A 27,741-nucleotide genomic window follows, 5' to 3' on the forward strand; every position below is an offset into this window, starting at 1 on the left:
TTTACTGAATTTTCCGTGCAAGTTAAGGTGTAATAAGAGTTCAAAGAGAATTTCATTTTGTGTCAATACATGGTTATTTATGTGAACTTGACTGTACGACAAAGTGTTGGTTTAGTTCTTTGTTGGCTGCATGGTTTAAGTTTAGATAGCCTTAAAGCCTGTGTCATAATGGAAGTGAAGTAAGTGGTTGTCATTGAAGACGTCAATGAGGATTGAATTTTGTTTGATGAGGTGATAAATTATTGTTTTGTTTTGTGTTTTAGTGATTTGTGGGGGTAAAGTGAGGACGAAAACTGCCAGAAAAGTACTACCAACTACGAAGTTCGAATCCCACCAAACAGCATAAAAATCAAAGATGAAAAATTAAACATATTTCCGTTTTTTGAAGGGCTTGTTCTTCTTTAAAAATATGAATATATGTTTGATTTTCCATCTTTGATTTTGTGATGTCTGGTGACATTTGAATTTCATAGTTGGCAGAACGTTTTGGTAGTTTTCGTCAGCCATGTTGGATTTTGCCCGTCTTCTAGGAAATTACCCATTTAACCATTTAATAGGTAGACCTATACCCACGTCAAATATGTAGCTGACATTCAGAAAACAATATTAGGCCTATAACATGTTCAGCAACCTATTCTTCTTTTTCTTCTCTTCTTTTTTTGTAAGATGTGCATCCTGTTTGTTTCCAAATTAAAACCTCTTCGTCTGCTGATGATCACCCACTCACCACCCATCATTTAGGTGGCATTTCTCTTCTCTTTTTCCGTCTGAGGGCAGATCATTTCAACTCTCCTTGATAGTTTATTTTTCCTCATATTTTACTGTGTCCCTTCTAACATTTCTTTCTGCCCTAACTAATTTAGTAATATAATGTATAATAATAATAATAATAATAATAATAATAATAATATAATATTTTATTGATCCTATAGATTGATCTGTAAGGACAAGTCAACTTAACATATTATACAGTACTGTAATATTAATACATAATAATGTAAGGCTGTAAGATATAAATCTACCTAAGTTTGGCATTGGTTTTATAGGCCTTGCCTAATGCATTGTACAAGCTATGTAGTAGGTAGGCGTTTCTATGGAAACTGGTCATTTGATGGAATAGCTTCATATGCCCAATGCTTTTTTCTTATCGTGAAATCCTCTATATAAAAATAATAAATACTACATATTACATTAATACCTATTAGAATTAGGCTTTTGAGTATTCCACAGTGTCCTGAAACCTGACATATCCAACGTTTCAGAACTACATACAAGTTCCAGCATCCGGATTAGCCTGGCTTAACAAGTCCAACAGAGCAACCTACCTCTCTGGTCGTACCTTTTACCCTGATGATAGAACCTGTATGTAGTTTCGAAATGTTGGAAATGTAAAGTTCCAGGACACAGTGGATTACCCAAAAGCCTAATTCTAATCAGTCACCGTGAAAGCCTGAAAACTCATATAGACCCACATGCATAATAGATTACAATAACAATTAGACATATTGTCTTCAGTTATAAAAAGAAAAACCGTCATCCATGAATTCTTTTATTGAATAGTATACACTTATCAAGGGATATTTCACTTTATTATTAAAGATCTTGTTTTGTAGCCTATAATGTTCAATTCCGTCTTGGAATTTGTTGAAGATTTTACCTTCTGTCTCAAATGGTTTGAAATTGTGTAAAGTTCCAGGTTATGATGTTTATTGCGAAGAACATGTTTTTACCCATGTATTGTGTGTATGAGTTTCTTTACAGATATTAATATTATTTACCTTAATATTATACTTTATCACTTCCATTAAGTAGCCTACAGGAGTGTAATGTCAGTTTCTGTATTGTGTATTCTGTCAAATAACGTTCATTTCACAAGAGCTTACCATTTCTTTAGTTTTTTTTTTTGTGTATTTGTTCTGGTCTCTGCTGAATGCATAGATACAATTGGCTGAAGTGATGCTTTTTAAATATGAACTTAACTTGCTACTGTCAGATGTTCGTTACGCTGTATGAGATCCTTCATGCATCCTGAGATTTGCTCTTCTTTATCAGTTTGTTTGTTTACTTCTTGTTTTAAATTCTTATTTGTTATTTGAACTCCTAAATGATTAAATTCTGATATGTTAGATTATTTTTTCTTCCACTTCCAATTTGTATCTTAGTGTATTGTATTGTATTGTATTTATTAACATTCCATGATATTCATACATTGCTTTACAGCTAGAATATGGAACAAGTCAAAAAACTTAATACTATTATAAAGTCTTAATTTATAGTCACAGTCTAGATGAAATATATATATACAGACGAGATTTACAATATAGTCTACTAGTAGCCTACAACACATAGTTTTAGTATCAATTTCATTAAGTGTTATTGAATGTCATGAATTCACTTACAGAATAGAAGGCGTGAGAAATTAGGTACTTGTTCCAAAACAGTCATACATTTAGTTATATTTGTATTAATTCATACATTGCTTTACAGCTAGAATATGGAACAAGTCAAAAAACTTAATACTATTATAAAGTCTTAATTTATAGTCACAGTCTAGATGAAATATATATATATACAGACGAGATTTACAATATAGTCTACTAGTAGCCTACAACACATAGTTTTAGTATCAATTTCATTAAGTGTTATTGAATGTCATGAATTCACTTACAGAATAGAAGGCGTGAGAAATTAGGTACTTGTTCCAAAACAGTCATACATTTAGTTATATTTGTATTAATTTGTATCTTAAATACATTACTGTATATAGCAGCTGTGTTGTATCACTGTAATATGGCCGTGTCTCAAAGCTCATACGTATATACTACATGCTAATAACTAGCAACTAGCTGACTTGTAAACTACACACTAGCTTTGAACATGTATGCTTGAATCATGGCCTTCTTCATAGACTATTTTTCTCAAAGCCATGAAATTACGGTATAGTACTAAATTAAGAAGGCAGTGTCCTAATGCAGTTTAATTACGAGTTATCAGCTGATATTTTTTGAAAATTCGAACTTTTTGTTTATAAACAGTTTTCCAGTAAACAGTTCAAGAAATTTAATTCTCATGTTTATGAACTGAATGGTAATTTCCTGAGACACTAGAAAAGAAACTTGGAAAGATGTAGAATTGTAAAAGATGTTCAAAACATATCTATGAAAATTATGTTTGGCTATCAACAATCGAAATAAATGTGGAAAAGTAAGGGCCTGAAATATTACAATATTAAAAAAAATGTAACGCAGATACCAACAATGGCAGTGTTCCAAGTTAATGTGTTATTCTACATTGAACTCACATTTTATTTTCAAAGCATCGTTAGATTTCATAACCCCCAATGTTAATGAGGTATCCATGATTGTTTGGTATACAAGTCAACAAACAAGCAAGCATTTTCGTTTACTATAATAGCTACTACGGACTTGATTGCTATTCACTACGTAGCTTTGGATCGTAACTTCTGTTGTCACATCCGGCTATTTAGTCAACAATCTAGTTCGTTTCAGCTGAAAATGTAGCTTTGAGACACGGCCTGAGTAAGCCATTTTCATCATCGCAGTAGGTGCAAAATACATATGAAGTTTGCCGTTTCCTATTTTGTGCCCCAAATGTTGTAGGTGTACCTACCATTAAAATTCTGTAACATTGAATGTGTTCAAGCTTTATTGGGCGTGAGTAGAGGTCATAAGCGAGAATGCCTTAGGCCGTGTTTCAAAGCTCAAGTCTATACTACATGCTAATAACTAGGAACTAGCTGGCTTATAAACTACACACTAGAGAGCTTTGAACATGTATGCTGGAATCATGGCCTTCTTCATAGACTATTTTTCTCACAGCCATGAAATTACGGTATAGCACTAAATTAAGAAGGCAGTGTTCTAATGCAGTTTAATTACGAGTTATCAGCTGTTATTTTTTGGAAATTCGAATTCTTTGTTTATAAACAGTTTTCCAGTAAACAGTTCATGAAACTTAAGTCTCAGGTTTATGAGCTGAATGGTAATTTCGTGAGACGTTAGAAAAGAAACGTAGAAAGATGTAGAATTGTAAAAGATGTTCAAAAGGTATTTATGAAAATTACGTTTGGCTGTCAGCAATCGAAATAAATGTGAAAAAGGTAAGAGCCTGAAATATTACAATATTAAAAAAATGTAATGCAAATACCAACAATGTCCATGTTCCAAGTTAACGTGTTATTCTACATTGGACTCACATTTTATTTCCAAAGCATCATCGGGTTTCATAACCCCAATTGTTAATGAGGTATCCATTTTTGTTTAGTATACAAGTCAACAATCAAGGAAGCATTTTCGTTTACTAGCTACTACGGACTTGATTGCTGTTCACTACGTAGCTTTGGATCGTAACTTCTGATGTCACATCCGGCTATTTAGTCAACAATCTAGTTCACTTCAGATGAAAATGTAGCTTTGAGACACGGCCTTACTCTCCTTGACAGTTTTATGTCTCTGTTCATGTACTCTGAAGTTCCCCCTGCTATTAATGTCGTCTTGGGAAGTGTTAACCGTGACTAATTGGATATTATTTTTAGGTTATATAAATGTGAGTACATGGTCCTGTAAAATGATTATTGTCTCTTGTGACATAAGGACAGTGTATGATAAAACGATGGATAATGTTGTCTCTAAGACTCTAAAGTCCTTGACGTTTTTCACAGTCGTTTTTTTGTAAAACTTTCTCCCACATTGTTAGATCTGGTGTAAAATGCTGCTACACAGAACGTTGTGTATTAGAGTTGTCATGCATGCGTGCACAACGAGATTGAAATGTCAAACATAGCATTCTGAGTATAGTCTGTAGCAAAAGTGAAAGCAGAGGAAATTAACAAAGATTAGATAGGGCTTAAACAGAGGTGTCATTTGAATTTTTGCTTGGAGGAGGGGGGGGCAAGATTTTTTATGGAAGACCTTATAGGTTACGGTGTATCACTTGACGTACCTACTCCCTCTCTATTTGCTTTGAAATGATTTTTCCATACTGTAAATTGAGATAAACTTGGTCATAAAGACAAAGAATTTAAACTATATCATAGAGATGCACAGAGCATGTTTTTAAAGTTAATCATTTTTTCTCAATTAAAGTACCGATATTCTTTATTATTTTAAGTCATAAATGGGGGTGATGTTATGGTTTATTTTATTTTCACTCTTTTGTTTTTATCAAATTTGCCCCCACTTTACAGTGCATTTCCAGTTTCCAGACTTAGGGTTAGTTTTAACTTTTTATCCTACTTACACGATACTCTACGTAATTTACATGCACTTGCTGTTAACATGATGTAGATGCGAACAAATGAACACATACATTTGTATTAATAAAGCAGTTTTTTTAGTTGTTTAACGACGCTGTATCAACTATTAGGTATCCCTATTAATGGGATAGGTACCTAATAGTGTTATGGTATTTGGTGAGATTATGCCGAAGATTTACCATAGATTACCCGACATTCGACTTACAGTTGGAGAAAACCTCGGAAAAAAAACTAACCGGGTAATCAGCCCAAGCGGAAATCTAACCCATGCCTGAGCATAATTCCGGGTCAGAAGGCAAGCACCTCCACCGACTGAGCTACACTGGTGGCTGAAGAAAATTTTAATTGCAATTTAAAGAAAAGTATCTTCCTTTGTAATAGATAATAACTACTAGTCCACCGCTGTGGACTGTTAGCATGTCTGACCATGAAACGAGCAGGTCCGGGTTCAAATTCTGGTTGGAAAAGTTAACCGGTTGAAGTTTTTTCAGGGTTTTCCCTCAACCCAATAAGAGCAAATGCCGGGTAACTCTCGGTACTGGCTTTATCACATTTATCTCACTCAGATGCTAGATAATCATAACAGTTGATAAAGCGTCGTAAAATTAAACTGGCAAAAACAGTGTGCAATTGTACATTGAACAGGGTGGGTGACGCATCGAACATATCCTATATTTGCAGACTATCGACTCACTCTGTAGAACATATGACGGGGACAAGTTCTTAAAAAAAATCATACAAGTTACAGAAGCTCCGAAGTTAATTTTCAATTGCTCTTTTTAGGAAACGTTTCTGAAAACGAAATTTAAAAAGAAAAATTCCCTCTTCTCTTATTGAGAGTAGGCATGCGTACATACAATTTAAAACTTCATAGAAAATGTTGTGGGATATTTGATACCAGTACTTGTGGTGACACTAGTTTTAAAAGTCCTGCACATAAGAAGAGTGTGAAACATCCCAAACAGAGCAAAGACTTACAGTGTGTTACATAATAAAGTGCTATTCTGTAAATGTAAGAGTCCAGTACTTTTGTAGGCCTATTTTAATTACACTTATGCATTCAAACCAATATGCTTAAATCAAAGACAACAAGCAAACAGATGCAGTGTTTAAAATCATTTACATGGAAGAAGTATAGTTTGAAACTCTTCTAAATAAACAATTTTAATATTCATGGGGTTTAGAAACAAATACGAATATTAATAAAATATGAAAAGTGTGCAAGTCTTATTTTCTTTAAAACTTGTTTTCATGAATTAAGTAAAATCACAGTCTAATATATACACTAACGAAGCTTGAGTTGTGAGGGTGCTAGGAACAATAGACTATACAAGTACTATTTTGCATTGTCTGTAATGAGGCGATATTAGCGATCTTAGTGGTTAGCAACTATCTATGGATGCATATTTATTACGTATTGAGCTTCGTGACTGTATATACTAGACTGTGGTAAAATCTTCTTCAGCTATTGATATTTATGAAGAAAAAAACCGTCTGTTATTTTACAAATTAGCCATCTTTATAGTTATGGCTTAGTTTATATAGGAACATAGGTGATTAATAGGGACCGGATTTTTATGTAATTACATATTATATTCCTTTCAACCTAACCGTATATAAATAACAAATCTTTGCGAATCTTGTAATTACCATTAATGTATTAAAATTTGATACTACATATTTTTACATATTTACCCCACATTGCATATTATGGCTTGATATTACATAAATCTACATATTTAGGGGTTTTATTCATTTTTACTTCTCTAAAAGGAAAAAAAAAGAACTTCTGCTGTGGAAGTTTACAATTTGAAATACACAGATTTAAAAAGCCTTTTTACCTACCCAAGAAAGGATATATTTCGGGACGAAACATAACATTCTTAGTTCCCCATACCACTCACTATAAATATAAGTGAATAAAAGGCAACCTTTCTCTACAACTACCTTGTATTGTAAAAATCACTCAGAAAGTAGCGTTGCCTTCATGCGGTGGAGTGAAACGAGGATGACATGTTGTGTCTCGAACTATAATTGTTCTGCACACGTCTTAATAAGCCGTTCCCATGTAATTTGCAACCTTACCCACCCTCTTCCTAATCCTTCCAGGGAAAACCCGTGTCAAGTCTGACATGAGGCGCAATAAAGTAGCAGACTTTTGAAAAGAAGCTGGAGTAAAGGAACAAACTGTAATTCTTATCACTCAGTTCTCTAGTTTTAGTACTTACAGTATAAAGTGCAAGTGAGTTTATCTACTGCTTTTAACTAAATAAAATGGCCCCTGTATCTTCAACCCTAAGAACAAAAATAAAATCATGGATTGCAATGGACGAAGCTTTCACTACAGATAGAAAAATAGTAATGTGTCAAGTGTGCGGTAAAAAAGTCGGGTGCTCTATAAAATCACAACTGGAGAGTCTTACCTATCCTATACCTGCCAGATATTGATATTAAATATTTTCATGATTTTACATATTTTGGTACATAATCAGCTTATTTTTCTTACATAAATATGTACATATTTCACATCTTGATATTACATAAAAATCCGGTCCCTAGTGATTAATATACTGTAGTTTCGGTTGTAAGGTGACTGTAATTTTTCCTCTTATTGAATCCTGCATTTTAAAATGTCTTTTCACTAGGTCTACAATCCAAACTTGATTATATCGGTGGACTAGGAATTAAGGGAGTTGCAATCTCACCAATACTGAAGCTTTCTGAAGGTGGACCAGATGAAGCTGTTGAGGACTTCAAAGATGTTGATCCTAAATTTGGAACTCTTGCGGAATTCGATGCTTTGTTGTCAGCTATGAAGGACAAAGGTGAGCATTTCTAATGTAGAAAACTGTTTGTTTACACCCGTTTAATAATTTAATGTTGAGGAGTTTTGTATATATATTTTTTTTTGTGTTCACAGGTCTTCATCTCGTGATGAGCTTCATACCAAATCATACCAGCAAGAAACATCCGTGGTTTGTTAGTTCAGAGAAAAATGAAGTTGAGTACAGGGATTACTATGTCTGGTCCTCAGGTTCTGGAAGTTTTGATCCTGATGGAAAACGAAAGCCTCCAAATAACTGGGTATGTGTTCTCTATTCATGAAGTGTTTCAGTCTGAAATAATCGTACGTGAAATTCAATTTTAGAACTCGGTAATGTATAAACACAACATGGAAATAAATCATAATCGTGATCTTGAAAGAGTCTAAGTCCAAACTGCAGCGTATTTATTCTGTTTCTATACAAAGCTACAAAATTCTGTAATGCACAACTAGTCCTATTAACTTTTTGGAGAAGTTCACAAATTTGCCATCTGGAAATGGAGGTAAAAGATTTTAAATACAAATCTGAAGAAATTTATTACATGATAATTAGATTTTAAATATTAGTAAATGTTGTCATGAATCTACATGAAGATAAACGTTTGATTTTAACCAAATTTGTTTTTGATTTATACATTTCTGCATAACTTCTAGATCTGAGTTTTGATAAAATACATGCAGTGGGAGCCTGATTGGTTATATGAGAAGTGACAGAAATAGAGAGCTACACTAATTGCAATGCACCTAAAGCCATATGCAGGGCTGCCGAGAGTATTTATGAGCCCCTATGCATTCTTGTGATTAGGGCCCATTCAAACAAGTTAACCTATTAAATTGCATAAGCTAGGTCAGATGCAACAGTGTTCATGAGTGAGATAGTTATATACAATAGAAGTAATATAATACAGTTATATGAACACTTTTTAATGGTTTTTAACCGATTTTATTAATTTTATTCAATCATTAAAACGTGTTCATATAACTATATTATATTACTTCTATTGTATATAACTAAGTTAACCTATTGTTCTGAATATAATAAATTTACACAGAATAAATAATGATGCACTAACAAACTTTTAAATATAATATACAGTTTTCATTCCGTAGAAAACATTTTGCGAAATACATATTCAGAAACCCTTAGCTGGGGATACGTAATAAATTTCAGTGAAAAACTTTTCAATTATCTAGATCTAAATCTACATTCAGCAATGTAAAAAGTAACATTATTAAATCGTTAGTATTAATTTATTTAACCTGGGAGAGATAAGGCCGTGAGGCCTTCTCTGCCCCTCTACCAGAGATTCCAACTACAATATGAACAATAAAATTACAATTAGTATTACATTTATAATTACAATTACAAATAACATTACAATTAGTATTAAATTTACAATTACAATTACAACAAAATCAAAGTACGAAAAGATTACCTGAATAATTAAAGCTAGATAATTTATCATAGAGAAACAAAGAATATTTTATATTTACTGAATTACAAATTAAATCTAGAATAACAAAATTGTATAGTGATGAAATTACTCAATATTGAAATATTTTGTGATAGATTAAAGAAACTATTTACAAGAAATCAATTACTGACCAAGTGCCTAGTAAGTTTTCGTTTGAATTCAATTTTATTTCGACAGTCCCTGATGCTAGCAGGTAGCGAATTCCAGAATTCCAGAATCATATTCCTTGTAATAGTATTTACAGTGGACTATAGTGGACTTTATGTTGTCAGCAAACAGCTGGATACATTAAGAAGATTGGTGGTGTATTTAAAGGGCATAGGCCTAAATACACGATACAGTACAGTAATAGTAAAATTCAAAACTCGTAAGAAATTTTCTTATATTGGCGGCAAGTGACTAAAACTGTAATATTAGTAATTACGCAAATGCTCTTAACAAAAATTTAGGCTTGCTTAAGCTGACGAGCCCCTATGCATTTGCCCCCCTTGCCCCTCCCTGTCGACGGCCCTGGCCATATGCACATAGAATATAAATATCTGATGAAAAGCGGAATTAAACATCTGGAGGTCGCATAGTATAAATTTTACACATATATGTTCCAGTTAAATAAAACTGAAGGTTCTGTGAATGAAATTTCTTTCCCTACAGAAAAGCGTGACTGGAGATTCTGCATGGACATGGAGTGACGTGAGGAAAGCATTCTATCTGCATCAGTTCAGTGTAGATGAACCTGACCTCAATTTCACAAACCCGTCAGTCATTGAAGAATTTAAGGTAGGTAGTTAATAGTTTTATCTCTGGTTTTGTAATAGTTACATAAGCTTTGTCGGACTTCGTCATTTAAGTACGTATACTTGGTTATCAGACATTGCTTCGTATGTTATCACCGTAGTTGAAAGTTCATAGTACAAAATCTGCCAATTTTCTTTTCCCTCTACCTCTTTCTCCCTCCTCCAGTCTTAACTCTTACCCACTTATTTCTTCTGTCCCGTTTTGTCTATCTTCCCCATTCTCATTTCTTTTTCTTTCTCCCCTACGCCTCTTTCTCACCCTTCTTTACCTTCCCTTGCCTTCTCATTCCCTCACATTTCCTTAATTTACTTTTCTGTTTATATGTCAATTTCTCTGCTTATCTCGTCTGTCTTTCTCTCTTTACCCCCTCATCTGTCTCCTCTACTTTGTTTCTCTAGCCATCCCTTTACTCCATTTTCACTGTGTCTTGTTTCGCTGTCTTATCTCTTTCAGTCTCTCTCCCTTTCTCTCTACTTTCTCCTCTCCTCCCCTTCCTTCATCTCCCTGTCTCTCACTTCCTATCTTTCCATTTCTCTCTCCTCTCCTCTCCCTTCCCCTCCTCTTTCCCATCCTCGCTCTACATTTTCTTCCCTTTTTTCTCTCCCTCTCTTCCCTTCCCTCTCCACTGCCCTCTTCATATGAACTTCTGCTTCAGAATCAGAACTAATAAAGCCGTTAACAGTTTTAAAGGATCTTTTCTTTGAAGTTTTAAAAGGTATTCCTTATTTTTGGTTTACATAACCATTATTTTTATTAAATTATGAAACAAAATAATAATTGTTATTTTTATATTATATAATCTATATTTATTAATATCAAATTCAGTTTCATATATTGTTTCACATGAAACTGTATTTGATATTAATCCATAAATTAAACAATTTCATAAAGGTAACAGGTGTCATTAACAACGTGTTTAAGTCAAAACAAACTTTAACTAAACCCGGATAAGATTGTATAACATATTGGCTCTTCCGACTTTACTGTACAATTGTGAAAACTGGACAATCAAGGCAAACGATAAATGAAGAATAACTGTGGCAGAAATTAAGTATTTATAAATGGAATGACTACAAAACAAATATAGAAATGTTAGAAGAATTGAGAATGACATCAGCCTGTGAACAAATTTTTAATTATAAGTCAAAATGGATACAACATGGGAACAGGATGCCCACAACAGATATCCTAGATTACTAAAAAATTAGACCCCGGGAGACCACTGAAGAGACTTCTCGACTTCTAATATGGGACCGAAATGGGCCAAACTGTGGCTACGTGAAGATGATGTTATTATATAGGGTGTTTCAAAAATACGGGGCATAATTTCAGGTATGTATTTCCTACATGTAGACAATCAAAATAGTTCATGACAACATGTGTCCGGAAATGCTTTATTTCCAAGTTATGGCCTTCACAACATTGAAATTCACTGGAACGTTTTTCTTTCCGCAGGTCGTTGCCGTCAAAGGAGACATTAAGAGGGCACTCTGACAGTTCATTCCGAGGCGAAGGTTACATTCAGTGTTGTGTAGGCGTTAGACTGTGCGACATGTATTCAAATCAAGAGCTGGCAGAGATACACTTCATGTACGGTAAGGCGGACGGCAATGCTGCGCTGGCTCGTCATTTGTACCAGGAGAGGTACCCACAGCGACAATGTCCAGATCGGAAGACATTTGTACGTCTCCATTACCGTCTGTGCGAGTATGGAAAATTTAACTCTCCTGGTTTGGGAAGGGGACGACCAAGATCTACAACTCCAGAAGTACAGGAGGAGATTCTGGAGGCTGTGAACATGACTCCTTCTATCAGCACACGAAGGGTAACGTTGCAAGTCAATGTTCCTCATACGACTGTCTGGAGACTGTTGAAAGAGTATCAATTTTATTGTATCCTTATCATTTGCAACGTGTACAGGCCCTGTTACCAGCAGATTACCCTGCACGAGTTATGTTCTGTCAGTGGTTCTTGCAGCAGTGTGGTGTAAATCCGAACTTTCCTGCCTTAGTATTATTTACAGATGAAGCACAGTTCACACGAGATGGCATAACAAATTTCCATAATCAGCATGTATGGGAGTATGAAAACCCACGTGCAACTGTTCCATCTCATCACCAGGTGCGGTTCTCCCTCAACATGTGGGCCGGTTACATTGGTGATTGATTAGTTGGAACCCATGTACTTGTAGGCTAAACAGACTTATGGGGCAGGCGTACACAAACTTCCTGGAAAACACCATACCTCATGTTTTAGAAGACACTCCACTGATCAATCGTCAACACATTCACTTCTTGCATGATGGCGCTCCTGCACACTTCAGTCGTACAGCTCTCCGGTACTTGGATCGAAGGTTTCCTGATCGATGGATAGGTAGAGGTGGCCCAATTGCTTGGCCTCCACGCTCACCTGATCTGAACCCTCTCGATTTCTACTTGTGGGGCCATTTAAAATCATTGGTTTATTTGTCTCCGGTGCCTGATTTGGAATCCCTTTGGAATCGAATTGTGGCATGTTCTGAGGATATACGCAATACTCCTGGAGTTTGGGATCATGTTCGCAGATCAGTGAGACATCGATGTGAGGTCTGTATTCAAGCAGGAGGTGGACATTTTGAACATCTTCTGTAATGACAACGACCTGCGGAAAGAAAAACGTTCCGGTGAATTTCAATGTTGTGAAGGCCATAACTCGGAAATGAAGCATTTCCGGACACATGTTGTAATGAATTATTTTGGTTGTCTACATGTGGGAAATACATAGCTGAAATTATGCCCCGTATTTTTTAAACACCCTGTATATATAATTTTGGGGAATTTGTGTTTTTTTTTTTTTTTCTGATTATAAACATAAGAACAAGCTCCTAAAGGTGATTGAAGTCAGAGACATTTTTTATATGTTTTATCCGTTGACAAGATAAATATTTCGGTACATAATTTCAAGTTCTAAAATATAAAGTACTGAGAAGATATTTGTTGGTTTCCTTAGAATTTCATTTAACAAATACTAAAAATTATATAGTGCATTTGATGTGAAAGGTGTTACTATTGGTTTTAGTCGTGAAACCGTTTGTCTTGCTGCCACTTAAGTAGTCCAGGTCAGTAGTTACAGAAGTGAGGCAGTGCATCTCTGTTAGGTTATCTTATGTTGCCCCTCTCTATCTCAAGTTTGTTTTTCATAGATAATGCTTGGGTAAGGGCATTGGCACTAATTCAGTATTGACTTTACTTAGACTTATTATAACTGCACTTCTTTTATCAGAACATACAGATGTTTTTGTGAACCTTTATACTTTTTGTATAGAAAACAGTGCGATTGTGGTTATGCTGCATTTGTCTCATTTCATTATGATGTATGTAAACGTTGCTGTCATGTGTCTGTTTTAATCAATAACAATGAATTTGTGTTTTTAATTTCTGTTCAAAATATAACATTTTCCTTCAATGAACTTACAGAACACATTTTGCTTTCACGAAATTCAAAGAATGCTGTACCAAAAAAACTACAGTTCTTACTTTTTATTTATTTGTTTTAATTTTTAGTCCGTAATTGCAGCTCCAAATGACTAATAATGTCAGTAGGGTTGACATTGCAAGAACTGAGATGTTGAAGCAGTGCAAACATAATGTCTTATGTACAGTCTTAGAAAAAAGTTTAGTCACACAGATACTTCATAAATCCCAGGAAGGACGCAGTGCGTATGATCAGAGGACACACGACCTGGTTTACAAAAGAAAGACTAGTTGAGGTAATAAAATTAGTTTTGTTTCGTTGTATGCCTTATCATGTGCACTGCCTTTTTTCTGGAACTTATGAAGTAGCTGTGCGACAACTTTTTCTAAGACTGTACATGCTGTGTTTCAAAACTACATAATACTGTACATAGAAAATAATTTTTTCAGCTTAATATCTCCTGACTTGTTTCAATTTCGTTTGTGAGAAAACTGAAAGTATTTGTAATAAAAGATCGTTAGGTTCCTATCCTACTAGATACTGAAGGGTGAAGGAGTCATAAAGACAAGATTCTGGCACAATTTGCCCGTTATACTTGTAATTGAAATTGCAAATTAAATTCTTTTCAATCTATGAAAAGTTTGTATTTCCTGAAGAAACTTACAGAATTTAAAATTCTGACATAATTTTCTTTCAAAATCAGATAAATTTTACATAGCTTTAATAATGCAGGTCTTTAGAAAGCGTAGTAATGATACCTGCCAAAACCTCTTGTCATAGGTTTTGCACTCCATACTTCTTTTTTTTTTTTTTTTTTGTTGAAGAATTATTGTGTTACATTGTTACATAGCAGAGCAAAGATGTACAGATTTGGTTCTTTTAGTGTAGTGGCAGGAGATGCTAGAAAAGGAGGAACCAGTGTACTATAAGATATCGTCATTGATTTTATGAAACCTCCTATATGACTACAGAAAATAATTTTTCAGGAGGAAGAAAAAATGAATTAAAAATCAATAGGCCTACTCTGATTTTCGATTATGTCATTTATGTTCGTCATACTCACCAACATTTTCTACCGAATTACTTCATAGTAGACCCATTGATTTTTAATTAATTTTTTTCCCTCCTGAAAAATTATTTCCTGTAAAGTCGTATAGAAGATTTCATAAAATCAACGATGATAATATGCTGTTGGAACAGCAGTGTACTATGGTATCAAGAAGAAATTCTGCTTGCATTGTTTGTTTTTCTTCTTAGAATTGGAAAATCGTACTATTTCGCAGAAGAAAACTAATGAAATTGAAGGCATTAAACACATACCGTAATATTGTAATACATTCTAGTCCTAAACAAATACCACAGAAAGATAGAATGTCGTGGGACTATGCAAATTTAGTACAAGGTCTTGTGTAGATTTAACTTTTTTAAAAAACTACGATCATTGTGTGATCTATTTTAAAACCAGCTGAAGAACCTTAAAGAAACAAATTTTCAAAAAATTGTCCAAAGTACAGAATAATAATCGAAATGGTAATAAACATGATCGTCAGGAAATCCCATGAACAAAAGTAATCAAATACTTAGCCAGGAAAACTGAACACAACGAGTATACAACTCACATGAAAGGAAGGAATTATTAAATTCATTTTGAAAATGAGAGACGCAGGAGAGAAGATGTGTGGCACAGTTTTGGTGTATTGAATATAGAAATTTAATAAGAATTGCAAAATAAGACGAATGTAACATTTATGAAGAGAAGTTGTTAAATTAATTTCTTTATTCTGCTTTGTTAATGAACTTCATGATGTTGGAAGTCTTGACTTATCATCAAGGGACATATATTGCATATATGTGACCTTTGCCCTTGTTTAATTTTATAACTGGAAACTGTTCGCACATACATGTATGTCGTTGCGAACATGAACAACATCTGACCTCTCCCCTTTTGTTGCCAAGCTGAAATGACTGCTCCCATACATGGACCAAAAGTTCATTGTAATTCTTCAAAAGTAAAGCTTACGATCTGTAGTATGCGGTTTCATTTTGTTTTATAATGAAATATGAAAAACCTGAATCCCATAAGGGCAACAGCTTCCTACAGCAGTGTAGGGTGAGCTGAATGTTTACTACACTTGGGGAGCCAATCCAAGATAGCTTACACTATACACTTGCAAACTAACCACATAAACTAAATCCAGAAAAATCACAGTCAATCATTGTGGGCCATTCACGTTTGTTAAGCACTATTACCATACCAAATTTGTCCCCGATTAAAATATACGGCACCGAAATTCCATTCAGTGAATCAGTAAAGAATCTAGGTATTTATATGGGTAAAAGTTTAAATTGGAACATTCAAGTTGCAGAAACCTGCAAAAAATTATTCTCATTATTGCACTTGTTTAGGCGATTGAAGAATTTTCTACCCTTTTCCATGAAAAAAATGTAAGTGCAAACACTCGTGATTACTTCGATTACTGTGATATTCTGCTTACTGACCTAAGCGTTACTTCAGCGCAGAGACTGCAACGTGTTCATAATATGTCCGTCCGTTTCGTCTGCAATATTCGCCGGGCTGATCACGTAACACCATCCCTCGAAATGTTGTCCTGGCTCCGTCTAGAAGATCGTAGGAAAATCCACTGTCTTTCCCTTCTCTTTCACATATTGCATTTCTCCACTCCTGTCTATCTTGCATCTCGTTTTCAAAATTTATCCACCCATCATAACCTAGACACACGATCACAACACTCCTCAATATTATCCATTCCCTCCCACCGAACATCCTCATATTCTTCTTTCACTGTGGCTGTTCCTTGGCTTTGAAATTCCCTACCGAGTAATGTCAGGGACTGTCAGACATCAAACCAATTTAAGAATAGGCTAACAAAATATTTTTCTAACAATTCTTGGTAACAATAATAGCTGTTTCAGGTTTCTCAACGTTTAATGGTTATATATATCACAGAATAAATATTTAAATTATTCATTATTATTATTACTATTATTATTATTATTATTATTATTATTATTATTATTATTATTATCATCACTATTTCTTACCAATGTTTATTATTGTCACACTAACATTACTTATCCAACTTTCATTATTTACTTTCATGTTGTTTTGTGGTCTAGATATTAATGTAATAACTATGTAACCAATTGTATTCAATTAGAATTAGAGTCTGGCTGGGTGGAAGAGAAGGCCTACTGGCCTTAGCTCTGCCAGATTAAATAAATAAATAATAATAATAATTATTATTATTAATGTAAATATAATAAAACAATGGGGATCATTAATAAAATCATGAAACCTTCACTAGTACAAAGACACACAAGAATAGGCTTGTATAAAACCTTAGCACAGCCAGTATTAAGCTATGGTAGTGAAGTGTGGACTGTGAAGAATAAAGATGTCAGTAGAATAACAGCAAGTGAGATGAGGGTCATGAGAGCAACAGCTGGATATACTCGCTGGGATCATAAAAAAATGAGGACATAATGCAAGAACTTCAAATAGAACCCATTATACAGTTCATCAGCAAATATAAACTTAGTGGAAGGGTCATCTCGAACGAATGAATCGATGCAGAATTCCAAAAACACTGTTTCATTACCATCCAAATGGCAAAAGATCTCTAGGCCGTCCAAAGAAGAGATGGACTGAAAATTCTAGCTTGAGACCGTAACAGGCCACTTGGCCTAATACTTGTTAGGAAGATGATGATGATGATGATATTATTATTATTATTATTATTATTATTATTATTATTATTATTATTATTATTATTATTATTATTATTATTATTATTATTATTAAACTATACAAACTAACACGAAAAAGTATACAGACTAATCACATAAATTATACGAACTAAATATCACAAAAAAACTATACAAACTGAATACATAAATTATACAGTCTTAACACACACACAAACTATCAAAACTAAACTCACAAAAAACTATAGAAATTGAAGAATTGAACACATCAATTATACAGTCTTAACACACACACAAACTATCAAAACTAAACTCACAAAAAACTATAGAAATTGAACACATCAATTATACAGTCTTAACACACAAAAACTGTACAAACTGAACACACATTGTACACAGTCTAAACACACAAACTATTCAAACTAAACACACAAAAAAACTATACCAACTAAACACACAGAAACTATACAATTAAACACATAAATTATATCAACTAAACACGGAAACAAACCATCCAAACCAACACACATGCAAGGAACTACTGGGTGTTCAGTTCAAAATGTGTCTTGGCTCGCTGTATGCCTTCATGTGGCTAGCTGATGAGCCTAGAGAATTCAATCTTCCTACACTTCCGCAGCTCAGGTGTATAATCTAAGAGGCAGAGAAGTTGGCTAGCAAGTACGGCGTTCATTCTGAAGAGTACGTGCCGATACGTACGGTAATGCCAGTAGTGGCAGGAATGTGAACTGTTTGGAAATACGTACTGTCGGGATATGGGGAGAGGGTTAAGACGATTACTTACGTATTTGTTTACATTAACTTCGACGGTCAACATGGACACGGAGCATTTGATTTGTGTTGTGGAATGTTACCGTACGCAACCGATGATAATAAATACCCTGCGTACGACTTGCCGGCTCAAAACACAGTTCGAAAGAGGTTATGGTAGCACACAGACCGTACAGACCGCCATCTGTTGCTACGACGTTCAAGTTATACCGTACACGTTCTCAAGTTCAGATTGAAGAACGCCTTAAATAATAGGCAACTTCTCTAACATTTAAGCTGAAACTCACTTCAAATCGGTGACCCAACAACAGTGACGTCATGACACACTTTGAAATGAACGCCCAGTATACCCAGTATAAACTATACACAGTTTACATAGTGTTAGTAATTTGTTCCAGTCTTTTCCATGCCTGCCTGTCCGTCACTGTTCTCCTTCACTGCACTCCAGTCTCTCTCTGGAAAGTGTCCAACCATCTTCTTCTTGGACGTCTTCTGCTTCTTTTCGCATGGTCGAGGCATAGGTCTACCTGCTGCAGTCCATCCTACTCACATGTCCGTCTACTCTGTTTGGATGTCTGTGTTTCTTATCACGTCTTGCAGTCTCAGCTGTAGGACTTTCCTTTCCATTTTTATCTCGCACACACAAAGTAGGTTTTTCTATAGCTCTGTCAGGGACAAAACTTGGCATCCATTCAACATTACTAGGATTTCAAAATTTTTTCCATGTCAAACATATTCTTTTTCATATCTCTTTCTCATACAAGAGAGTGAGACAATTTGCAAAACCTGCTAACTGCAAAATTTGCATAATTGAGATTTTGATGGATTTATTAACATAAGGCAGGCCTCTACATGATGTTCAAAGCGTCTTAGTGAAATTGGGTTATTTCTCTTCATTGTAGCGTGTCAAAGTGTGATCGTTTTTTCAAAACTTGCTTTCTGCTATAAGTGAGACATACAGCAAAACTTGCTTACTACAGTGTTTTGTCTCTCCCGTAAAATTTAGTTTTTTCGGTTAGCAAGTTTTGCAAAAATGGTCGTCAATTTGTCCCAGGTTTATATACTCAGTGATGTATTCCAGCATGATGGTGTTAATCGTTTTCAGAACTGTGCACATAATCTGCTAAGATTTTTGTATTCGTTGCTTGTTATAGGACATATTCAAGTTCTGGTTGGATCGTGGTGTATCTGGACTGCAATTGGAGAAAGTTGAGTATCTTCTTGAAGATCCTAAGAAGCAGGACGAGTCAATCAATCGTCAACCTGGACCAATTCATGATGAATATGAATTCTATCTTCATACAAAGACATTGAACTATCCTGGAATCGTGGATGTTCTGTTGGAGTGGAAGAGCATCTTTCAGAATTACACAGATGGATCTAAGTGAGTTACATTTAGTTTTTCTTTCTTTTACTTACTTCCAAAATAAATTTCTATGAATACAAGATTATTTGACATGTACTGGAATTGGGACATGCTGGTTACTATGTTTGCTTCTGAACTCAAAACATTTAAGTTAAATCCTAACTGAGAGTAATAAAATTCTAAGTTCATTCTCTGTCACATTATAGAGGAACACTGCTGATACATTACAAACAAGCTAATAGAAATAGTTCTGAATTTGCTGTTTAATTTTTCGTTCAGTAATACTGCTGACATACATATTGATTTAATTTCTGTGCGTTAGTGAAATAACTATATGAACTTGATTATTTGATAATTGAATTATTGATACTATGTTCAGGGAGTGTGCCTTTGATATTGTAAAGCATGGATCTTATTTAGAATTGTTTCTCTGTCTTCCAGGATGTTCTCCATTGCAGGAAACTTGTCCATAGACTCCATTGTTGACAAGACTAGTAACAGTTCTCGGGTAGCTGTTGACATGCTCCAGACGAGTATATTATTCTCCCACTTGAAAAATGGCTTTACTGCATCAGAACTTAATAGAACAGTTTTCAAGTACTTTGAAAAGCTTCCTGGAGGTGTTAGACCAACGTGGCAGGTAAAGAAATTAGATTAATGCAACAGAGATAAGTGTGTTCCTTCTCCAACTGAAGATTATCAAAATTTGATTTCCACAACATATCCATTCATACATATACAACATTAAGAAGCAGTGGCGTATACTGATTAAAGGGTTTGGGCTACCGCTGACCCTATTATTACACAAAATATATCTAACAATTACTTTAATTTTAATTACTATGGTAAAACTAATAATACAAAATTATTACATTATGTTATATTATAAACTTTTTCTTTTGTAATTTCCTTGGGCTACCGCCGGTAGCCCGCAAAATACGCCCCTGTTAAGAAGTCCACACCTGTGAAGTAACGGTCAGTGCGTCTGGCCGCTAAACCAGGTGGCCCGGGTTCGATTCCCGGTCGGGGCAAGTTACCTGGTTGAGGTTTTTTCCGGGTTTTTCCCTCAACCCAATATGAGCAAATGCTGGGTATCTTTCGGTGTTGGACCCCGGACTCATTTCACTGGCATTATCACCTTCATCTCATTCAGACGCTAAATAACCTTACATGTTGATAAAGCGTCGTAAAATAATCTACTAAAATAAAAAACACTAAGAATGCCAATCTGGAGTTGTGCTCTGGTGCAGGTTTGATCCCCGCTTGGGTTGATTATCAGGTTTGGTTTTTTCCGAGGTTTTTCCAAACTTTACAGTAAAGTGAATGTTAGGTAATATATGAAAATTTAAATTACAATATACTTAAATTTGGTACAGATGTCTCTTAAAATATTTGATCAAGATACTTAGAACTTCAACAATGAAATGATGAAATATATGTTTGTGAAAGCTTGCAGTGGTGATATTCTTAATCAGAAAATAAAACCTGTTTAAGTATTATCCTAGATCATATATGTAACAGATAACTTCTCACTACGTTAAAATCGGCAGCACTTTGAAGAGAACAACCGCCAGGATTGCCACCCGTCCGCTGTAAACGAACACGAGATGGCAGCACAGTCGCTAATGCAATTCAAATGGGTATTATGACGTGACTCCTTATGTAACAACTAGATGGCAGCGTAGTAAACCTGACAAAAGTTGTTAACCTCAAAGCCTATAACCCCGACATATCTGTTACATATATGATCTAGGGTATTATATAGGTAGCCTACTTTAATAATCAAAATTAACTCTTTTGTTTTATTCTAACATCTGATGACACGTATTCATTGTGTGAGCTTTCATAATGTAATTTTTTTTTCTAATGTGCTAATTTATCATTTTGGAAAATTTGAAACCAACAGGCACAATACTTTTACAAAAATTTACCTATAGTAAAAAGAAAAGTGTATAAAAATAAGAAAAAGTGTTTTCCAGAAATAATTACATTACAGTTTATTATGCAAGTTCCATTCAGAATCAAAAAAGGATTTTTAAAATAGTGAAATACATACACCCTTTTATACGGAAAATGGTCACTGTCCTGTATTGGGAATTTGTCTATGTGTTGTTCGGGTTAACAAGATATTCACACGGGAAAATATTAAGCACCAAGGTCCAAGGGTGAAATTAAGTCGTAGCATCAACGTATCTGTATATCACGAAATGACATATTCTCTATGAAACCTTTATGACTGAGCGATAGAGCTCTTGTTACAAAATCTGGCTTTGAATCTCTATGCACACATGCATGTGAACACAGCTCACATGATGATCCGAAGCTATTTCGAGGTTGGACAGTCTCTGAACAGCAACCAATTTCCGTGTCAAAGTATATACAGTTTACATCAGTCAGTTCAGAATCATATGCTAAATGTGACTCTTTAAAAACTCAAAATTCCACATTTTAATAGTTTTTTTTTAATATTCTGGTCCTGTTAAGTGATCTCTCAGCAGTTTTTTTTTTTAGTGTAGGTAATGAATTGCGTATGTGACCCGTTGTGCGAAAAGGGACCTAAAGTCTAGAAAGGAAATTTTACAGGAGAACAAAATAACGAATTTGCGGTGTAAAAACTGCATTTCTATGTTTTGACATCTCATGCTACCTGTAGGCCTTTTTTTACATATTAAACTAGAACGTAGTTTTACACAGTGCTTCTTAAATACCTAAATCTTTCTTACAGTTGCCAAGAAAACAAATGAAAACTTTAATTGCATTTATCTCGAAAAGTAGGCCTACATAATGTATTATCAACATTCAATAAGTAAGTTAATATATTAAAAACTATAGCACCTAGAACCATGAGTTTTCTTTTAAATGTTCATTATCTCATCCTCTTTTTGAAACCACAAAAAACAAAACAAAAAAAAAAAAATGAAAAATCCGACTTCAGGTCCCATTTCCTGCAACTAGTCACATATTTTCTCTGTAAAGATAATGTCTGGTTTCGTTATTATGAGAGAATTTTTTCTTAACTTGGTCAATTCTTAGGATTGTATCTTCTAAACCCATAATAGATGTTTCTTCGTTGAGTACAATCCTATGAATTGGAGATATAAATATTTCCGAAATGTCAGAAGTAAGTTTCGAAGTGAAAACTCGGCATCTTTACAGTTTAGTGACCAGAATTATTTGCATTTTCTTACTTTTTCTATTACAGAATTAGTACCTTTTTAATCCAGATAATTTTTAGTTTTTCAAAGACTTGTGTTTCATTTATCTGTAAATTTCTATTGTTATATAACTTCATCTCGCACCTAGAAATGTCCGTAAATGATTCAGTGAAACCACAGTCTAGTATATACAGTCACGAAGCTCAATACGAAGTAAATATGCATCCATAAATAGTTGCTAACCACTAGAATCGCTACTATCACCTCATTACAGACAGTGCGAAATAGTACTGCACAGTCTATTGTTCCTGGTACCCTCATAAACTCAAGCTTCGTGGCTGTATGTACTAGATTGTGGTGATATCACAGTCTACTATATACAGTCACGAAGCTTGAGTTTTGAGGGTGCATGAAACAATAGACTGTGACGGTACTATTTTGCATTGCCTATAATGAGGCAATATTAGCGATCCTAGTGGTGAGCAACTATCTAATGTTTGCATATTTACTACGTATTGAGCTTCGCGACTGTATATACTAGACTGTGGTGATATATTCTTTCACAGCTTGCTTCTAAATTTATATCTCCATGAGTTACATTATAGCATACAAACCAATTATTATATTTAATAATTTAGAAGCATTGTAGTTACTATATTGTTACAACGTTGTTATGGTTATTTCTTGCTTTGAATAATTCCACTATAACAGAGTTAAATTTCCTCGTCAAAATGTTACTGAATCCTGAAGTAGCATATACATAACAGAATGTAGTTGTGCTTACTAAGAATAAGAGGTAATTGAATGGTAATCATATTGATTATATTAAATTTTTAAAAACTTGTGTTTCTTCAATTTTCGGAGCCATTAATTTTATTTCAACAACAATTAATATAAAACTTTTGTTTGTTTATTTTCAGCTGAGCTCGTCTGTTTCATCTAGAGTTCCTTCCCGTTTATCTGCTGACTATGTGGATGGGTTGAATATGGTGGCCATGCTTTTGCCTGGTACACCTATAACTCTTTATGGTGAGGAGATTGGAATGGAAGATGCGTCAAGTAAAGTGAAGAACCCAGCAAGATGTGTCATGTCATGGAGTAATGCAACAAATGCAGGTACAGTAAGTGTTCTTAGTGAACAGCCCTTTTTTTTTTTTTTTTACCTTGGGGATTAATTGAAGTGAATTTTTATGGCAGGCAGAGTAACTATCTCATGCCCCCATGTTTTAAATTGCTTCCAGTGCACTTCATTAGAACCAGGTACCCAGCTTCGAAGCCGTTAGCCCTGTGAACTTACAGTATAATTATTTTCCCCTATTATAATAATACAGGTTTATTATCTAAGAAATTAGCATGTTCTTTGTGATAGTAGAAGAGAAAGAGTGGGGGAAGGGAAGTGGTCCTTGGCCCGTTTCTTTTAGGGTTCATCCCGACATTTGTCTTATTACTCAAGGGAAACCACGGAAAAGCCTTGAGCAGGATGAGGTGTCGTGCTGACGACAGCCAATTGGCTAAAATGGGGTCATGAATATGTTGTGGTGGGAGGTTGTCATTTAATCATCATTTGAAGTACTCAAACATTAAAATACATATTAATTAGTTACAAAGAATTCAAAGCATCTATGCAGCCAATAACATGATGACCCTGGAACAGAGAAATAACATTATTAGTGCATTAATTGACATGTATGTCTGAGGAGTCAAATGGTTGTTCAGAGTTCAAGTTGGTATTCGTCTTGTACGTTGTCATTCCAAGCTAGAGGGTGGAGTACACTCTTAGGTCTTTTATGTTTATCTAATGCAGGATTGTAAGTTCCTAGTGAAGAAATTAGTGGGTTTGTGCTGCTGTACGACTTGGTGTACGTGCAGAAGGCTTGATTTGAAATATGTTCTTGAATTGTCGAAATTTCTAGTTCTTCATGAATCAATCTAACAGGAGTTACTCTAGGAAGTCCTGTGATGAATCTTAAAATTTTGTTTTGGAAAACTTGTAATTTTTTACGGACTGTAATAGGTGCATGTCCCCAAGCAGGACAAGCATATAGATTACTGACCTAATTAATGTTTTATACAAAGTTAGAGCTGTGTGTATGTTTAGATGTCTGATTTTATTTAATATTGGATAAAGCTCCACCATTCTAGCATTGGCAAGTCTGAGTTTTTGTAGTATATGTTCAGAAAAAGTGAGCCGTCTGTCTAGTGTTACTCCGAGATATTTAACTGAAGTTTTCCACTCGATTTGTGATCCATTTATAGCTAACTTCGTGTGATTTATACCCGGTCTATTGAATTTATTTCTTCTGCTAAATAAGATGGCTTGTGTTTTGGATATAGCCCTTTAGGTTATTTTATTTCTTAAATACCCCAACTCTCAAATTGGGTATCCCAGTTCTTTGACGGAATTTCTCCTCCCACCTGATAAAAAAAATTATCAATTTTTATTTACTCTTTATTTAATAGTATAAAGTTCAGTTTTCATTTTGAAATGCGCATATATTTATGTACGCAAATGAATCTCGTGGTAAATATACCGTGTTTTCTCAGCCTATGAGATGTACTATTCCCTCCCAAAAAATTGCCTCAAAATGGGGTGTGTCTTTACATATACCAAAAATTGAAGTTTCGTCTTAATTTTGATTGGGCACAGTCTGCTATTCTGTGTTCATGTAACTACTGTGTAAATACCTTAAGTTGCACTGAAGTTAATTTTTTTCATAAACATTTTAATTGAGAAAGGGATGTGTCCAGTGTGTGTAGTAAACATATTACTTTATTGTTGAAGTGCCCTCACCTTGAAATGTAATTAACACGTCTGTGTACGAGCAAATGCTGGGTGACTTTCGGTGCTGGACCCCGGACTCATTTCACCGGCATTATCACCTTCATATCATTCAGACGCTAAATAACCTAGATGTTGATACAGCGTCGTAAAATAACCCAATAAAATAAAATAAACAAGTCTGTGTTAATGGCTCACATTATACATGCCTGTTGTTGAAGGTTAAATTGATTTTCTCTTTCTAAATTTGGTTTATATACAAATTTTGTTTGGTACAGGTTCCTTAGCACAGAAGGCTATTATTCTGGATTTTTCAGTTATTTTCATAGAATATTTTTCTGCTACTCATTTCAGATTTTGTATTGATATTCAATAGCTAGCTAATATGGCCCAGTTGCCTACGAAAATTAAGGTATCTATAGGTAAATTTCGATTAATAGGTATTTGGCCATGTCTTGTATTGTCGGACCATCGAATCTATTCCCCTTCAGCGCTGTCGTCGTTCTTGGAAAAGTTAACGCCTCTACTCACCCCATTCCACCCGTTTGTCTCCCATTACGTCAAACAGCAGGCCACGAAACTTGCCGAATAGGAATGTTGCCAAACTTCCGTCAAACAGTGTCATGTCTCTTGAATATTGCTTATAATAATGTAAGGTTAATTATTACTTATTTATAATTTAATTTTAGTACGTCTAATGATACTGATTGACTTATGCAAAATGCTATTACTTGCTTAATAATATTTCTTTCGCCACTCCGTGCTACAGTATTCATGTTGAGTTGACAACACTGGACTGCAAGTGCAAATAAACTGTCCCGCAAGAAGACTAAAAATTGTGAGTAGTGGGGGAGAGAAAGAGAGAGGGATAGAAAAGAGAGAAATAGGAATACAGGGAGAGAAATGAATTGCCGAGGCTGAAAAGGAATTAAGGTTCAGTTCGCATATCTTACGGAGGCACAGATCCGATGGTCGGACTATATGCCACAATTCTCCTATAATTGCTTTCACATACAGTATATTATGTTGAATAGAAGAGATGAAAGTGCACATTCCTCTCTGACACTAGTAAAGATATCTTTTTAGATTGATTACTTGTGACCAATTTTAACTGAAATTGAAGTTTCTTTGGTTTCTTCGTATGAGATAAGGTTCTTGTAATTTTTCTGTAATTCATTAACAAACCAGAGTCTCTTGCAAAAAATAATGATGGTTGTAGCAGGTATATTAGTATTGAGGACAGCCAGTCAGCAAAAGGAATGTTCCTTCTACAGGTTTCTCAGAGTCTGAATCTCCAGCATATCCAACTAGTAGCAACTATGAGTATGCAAATGTGGAAGCAGAGTCTGAAACATCTGGTAGCAGTCTGTCAGTGTACAAGGAATTGGTGACCGCTCGCAATTCCCCGTCCATCATGTATGGTGATAGAGAATATGCAGAGATCAGTAATGGCACTGTGTTTGCCATCACAAGGTATGTTACTTTTAAATAGTTAAATACACATTGTACATTTTGAAGTTTATGGTAACCTTTTTTGACTTCAGAAGTTTACATTTAATTTGTGAATATATATATTTTTTTTCTTTTTGTGTCAGACATGCAGTATTTTAAGACTTTATTGCAATAATACGTCAGTGTCGGAATTTTGACAGGAATACAAATTTTAAGTGAATACAGGGCATATCAAAAGTCCGGTAACACTTTCAATATTTTATTACACAAAAACTACTAATGATAGCACTTTCAAACACACGTCAGTTTAAAGTCAAACTCTCAAAGTTCGTTTTACACCTTACAGAGATTCAATGTGTGAACCACGAGTGACTCGGCAATGTCCAAATGATAATCACACTCTTCCCATACCCTTTTCAACATATCCTCTGTGACCGTGGCGGCAGCTTCTCGAATTCTGGTTTTTAGTTCCTCTAAATCACGTGGCAAGGGCGGTACAAACACATGGTCCTTTAGGTATCCCCATAAAAAAAGTCACATGCAGTCATATTGAGTGACCTTGGTGGCCATGTCATGAAAAGCACATCCTATCCAACAATCAGACATCTCTGTATTCAGGTAAGCACGAACTGCATCGTGGAAATGTGGCGGA

The 27,741-nt window shown here is 34.7% G+C and overlaps 1 protein-coding gene across 1 annotated transcript in view; it reads left to right on the forward strand.

Annotated features, from left to right (window-relative positions):
- Window positions 1-27,741, forward strand: part of LOC138704569 (probable maltase) — a 39,759-nt gene that overhangs the window by 2,047 nt on the left and 9,971 nt on the right. The window contains exons 2-8 of the mRNA XM_069832611.1: window positions 7,921-8,100; window positions 8,196-8,359; window positions 10,226-10,351; window positions 19,492-19,721; window positions 20,145-20,343; window positions 23,779-23,974; window positions 26,912-27,110. Of these exons, the coding sequence (XP_069688712.1) occupies window positions 7,921-8,100; window positions 8,196-8,359; window positions 10,226-10,351; window positions 19,492-19,721; window positions 20,145-20,343; window positions 23,779-23,974; window positions 26,912-27,110 (1,294 nt within the window). The remainder of the gene's footprint in view (window positions 1-7,920; window positions 8,101-8,195; window positions 8,360-10,225; window positions 10,352-19,491; window positions 19,722-20,144; window positions 20,344-23,778; window positions 23,975-26,911; window positions 27,111-27,741) is intronic.

The sequence above is a fragment of the Periplaneta americana genome, chromosome 8 (assembly GCF_040183065.1).
Source record: "Periplaneta americana isolate PAMFEO1 chromosome 8, P.americana_PAMFEO1_priV1, whole genome shotgun sequence".
NCBI classification, from domain to species: domain Eukaryota; kingdom Metazoa; phylum Arthropoda; class Insecta; order Blattodea; family Blattidae; genus Periplaneta; species Periplaneta americana.